This window comes from Cyprinodon variegatus, unplaced genomic scaffold (assembly GCF_000732505.1).
Source record: "Cyprinodon variegatus isolate N-32 unplaced genomic scaffold, C_variegatus-1.0 Scaffold257, whole genome shotgun sequence".
Taxonomy (NCBI): Eukaryota; Metazoa; Chordata; class Actinopteri; order Cyprinodontiformes; family Cyprinodontidae; genus Cyprinodon; species Cyprinodon variegatus.
The window spans coordinates 278,072-281,958 of NW_015150710.1; the positions used below are offsets into that span (position 1 = coordinate 278,072).

The window sequence follows — 3,887 nt, forward strand, 5'->3', positions numbered from 1 at the left end:
TGAAAACTAGGAAAAACTGGCATCAGCTGCCTCAGGCCCGCTCGCCTCTTCGCGGCAGATGTTAGCGTTTTCCACGTACGTAATCCAAACTGCAGGCACCAGAATAATAAAATCAAACATGTTTTGCCGTCAGGTTTGGATAATCTAAGTTAATTTAGGCGTTAATAAGCTGTTTCAGAGGAGTGATCATAGCGCTCTGCATCAGCAGCGCTGTGTCTGACTCCCTGCCAGCTCCCAGATCAGCTTCTCTAATTGGTTGATGCGGCGCGTCCAGCAGCTAAAGTTACATTATTCCAACTCCAGCAGCTGCTGCTTCTGAAACGCCTCAGATGCTCAGAAGCTCATGAGGCGTTGCTTCAGCTGCTCTAAATGCGCTGCAGGAACTTTTGCTGCGCCTTGATGCGCGTCAACCATTAATTTTGCATGTAAACCAGCTGCTTGCGGTCGTTATGTATCATTACACAGAGCTGCTTTCATTTGTTCTGTTTTAGAAGCCAAATTAAAAAAGAAAAGATATTCAGGACGAAATAAAAACAATAATGAATTAAATAAAGTGTTCACGTGTCGACATTTTGATGTCTTATAGGATTTATTTTATATTTAGAATGTCTTTATTTATTTTAAATGTGCTCCTTTTTTAAGAGAAATACATTGTGTTTTATTAATAGTACTAATGCGGGACGTTAGGCCCCGCCCCTTGCTGTGACTGCTTCTCTAGACCCACCCACTGTCTGCATGATGCTGTTTCCTTTGGTTTGAGGCTCTAATTGATCCTGATCACAGATTTGAGTTGGAATGAAATCCTGAACCTACTGACCCGGTTGTGTAGTCTTCGTTAGTGACTGGTTTAGATGGCGTAAAGTTCTGGTCGTACCGCCATGAGGTCCGCTTTCTAACGGCTGTCTGTGTTGGTCTGCAGGGATCGGCGTCGGTCGTGTCGGGTTCTCCCGCCATCCTCCTCAGCTCCATGACGACGGACGGCGTCTGTGAGCGTGTGCGGCAGACCGAAGGCATCGACCAGAGCATGATCGCGCAGTACACCGCCACCATCAAGAAGGTCAGTGGCGCAGCTTCGTCCGGCTGCAGCAGAACCGACTGCAGATTAACGTTCCTGCTCTGACCTTCCGTCCTCAGGCCAACATCAACGGCAGAGTTCTGTCTCAGTGCAACATCGATGAGCTGAAGAAGGAGATGAATATGAACTTTGGCGACTGGCAGCTGTTCCGAGCCACGGTCAGGACGCGCCGCCGTCCAGCAGGTGTTTTAGAAGCCGGTTCAGCGCCGGGTTTAACCTTTCTTCTTCCTTCTGCCGCAGATTCTGGAAATGCGTCACATTGAGAGTCAGGTGCTGCACGAGGAAACCGCCAGTGAGCAAGGCAGCATGGTGGGGGGTCCCACTGAGGTGGGGAGGCGGGCCATGGCGCCGCCGCACGCCGGAGCCAGCAATGCGGACGGGTCTCCGATGTACAGCTTCAACCTGAGCTTTGAGGAGCTGAGCGGCGTGGGGCTGGATGAGGCGCCGCGGCACGGAAACGTCCAGTGGACGGTAGGGGACGCCTTAGAACCGTCCTGGAGGGTAACATCGGTAGCTTCCTGTTTAACCGTCCTATCACCCTCCGTCCTCAGGGGGGCGCTCACCGGACCGCCAGCATGACCAGCCTGAACTCGCAGGAGTCGTCGAACGACATCGGCAAGCTGACCGACAAGCAGCAGGCCGAGTACCGCAACGCCTACCAGGAGTACATCGCCCAGATGGCCCAGCTGGAGATGAGCGGCATCGGCGAGAAGCCCGTCCAGCCTCAGCCTGGGCAGTTCATGACATCATCAACGGGGGACAAGAACAAGGACGGCGCAGAGCAAGACGCACGCAAGTCCTTCAACAAGAGAGGCGGGGCCAAGCTGGCGGCCGACGCCACTGACTTCAACTCCGGCGGAGATTCGCTCGATCCGATCACCGAGGAGGACGAGAAGACCGGCTCGTCCAAGTCCCTGCTGACCCGTAAGCTGTCCGCCGAGCGCGGCGGATTGTTCCAAGGCGCTAGCGACCTGAAGCTGAAAGCCAGCGGCGGCCTGCGTTACCAGAAGCTGACCAGCGACGACGAGGAGTCCGAGGAGTCCGACAACCCTCTGCTTTCCAAAGACGGAAAGAAGCCACTCGACCCCAAGCTACCCGGCGGCTCGCTGGCGCTGAAGGGGAAGGACTACCTGTCGGACGCCATGTTGGACAAGAAGGACTCGTCCGACTCCGGCGTGCGCTCCAACGAAAGCTCTCCCAACCACTCGCTGCAGGACGAGGAGGCCGACCTGTCTCAGCTGGAGAGGGCTAACCTGATCGAGCTGGACGAGGAGAGCGCCGGCAGGAAGCGCGGCCTCCCCAGCAGCCTGAGCGGCCTTCAGGACCCGGCCGTGGCGCGCATGTCCATCTGCTCCGAGGACCAGTGCAGCCTGCTGGCCAGCAGCCCCGAGGAGAGCTGGACCTCCTCCAGGAGCTACAACCTCAACCGCACGCCCAGCAACGTCACCCTGAACAACAACACCAACGCCCAGCAGGGTGGCCGGCCCCGCCCACCCGCCGAGGGCTCCACCTCCTCCAACCTGACCTCCACCGGCGACGTCATCATCCCGCCGACGACCACCGCCACCAGGCCAGGCCCCAACAACGAGAACGTCCGCGTGGTCCACCTGAAGAGAGGCCTGAAACCCGGAGACCCGCCGGAGATCTGCGCCGTTACCTCCGACACCGTCACCTTCGGCGAGGAGCGCGAGAGCATCCTGTGAGCTCACGGCGAGAACAAAGGAGAGTCGCTGAAGCTCCGCCTCCAGAAAGAAGCTGGAGTCGATCAGTTAGCTGTTGTGGTCGTAGTTGTAGTTGCACGTGTGGAACAGCTGAGGCTTCGTGTTGACGTAAAAAACTCCACTGCATGTTGTCGTGACGTTCGCCTCATCGTAGCGATCCCGTTAGCTTAGCATGTTTATCTCGTCATCAGAGTTTTACCTAAATTTGCTGCTAGTTTAGATTTTATGCGTCTTTGATGTCAGTATTTTAGGCTCTTATCTGGACCAGGTGTCGCCTCCTGGACTTCCTGCTTAAATAAAAATGAAATAAAAAACTAAAGTCGGTGTTAAACATGTGGATGATGGTGCTTCATTCTCAGCTGGTTTTTATTCTGAGGCTCAACAGGATCTTTATGCCCCATTTCCACGAATTCCCTGAAACCGATCCGAGCTCCTTTTACGCATTAGGCTAGCACGGTTCCTCGCCAACGATAATACAACTCTCAAGGAATCACGCAAACTCACACGGTCTAGTTCACAGCGTTCCATTAATACTCAACAGTTACCATGGTGACCGTGCTCAGACCGTTCTCTGGAATAATCAATAGATCATTATTTATACCTAAAACTAATATGTTTGTGGTTATTTAACTTTCTCTTTAATTTTCGTCGCGATCACTGAGTCTGGGAGCGGCCATTTTGGCCCAAATATAGTAGGGGTGTCAACAATAATCGATTCAGCGATGCCTTGCAATGTGGGGCATGCACGATTGAGCATTGATGCGGCAACGTGCCATAATCGATTATGTCACTGTTTATTTTCTGGCCTCAAATGAAAAAGTTGAGAAGTTTCAATTACTTCCGGGGGCATACCAACAACAATCAAGATGGCTGAGGCGGAGGAAGATGACCGCGATAGACGGGTAGGCCTAATTAAAAACGCACCAAAAGCTTGAAAAGCGGATATCTGGGCACATTTCGGATTTTACGAAGTCAATGGGATTTTGATGCATCGCAATGCATCGTAGAATCGAATTGAAGCTAATCGTGAGGGCAGTACCAATGCACACCCCTAAAATATAGTAGCCCCTCCCTCCTGCCATCTTCCAGCA

General features: G+C 53.3%; 1 protein-coding gene across 1 annotated transcript in view; it reads left to right on the forward strand.

The window, feature by feature from the left end:
- Window positions 1–3,881, forward strand: part of LOC107089581 (kinase D-interacting substrate of 220 kDa-like) — a 32,683-nt gene extending 28,802 nt beyond the window's left edge. The window contains exons 26-29 of the mRNA XM_015382464.1: window positions 920–1,057; window positions 1,135–1,233; window positions 1,316–1,546; window positions 1,627–3,881. Coding sequence (XP_015237950.1) covers window positions 920–1,057; window positions 1,135–1,233; window positions 1,316–1,546; window positions 1,627–2,778 — 1,620 coding nt within the window. The 3' untranslated portion in view covers window positions 2,779–3,881. The remainder of the gene's footprint in view (window positions 1–919; window positions 1,058–1,134; window positions 1,234–1,315; window positions 1,547–1,626) is intronic.
- The last annotated feature ends 6 nt before the right edge of the window (window positions 3,882–3,887 follow it).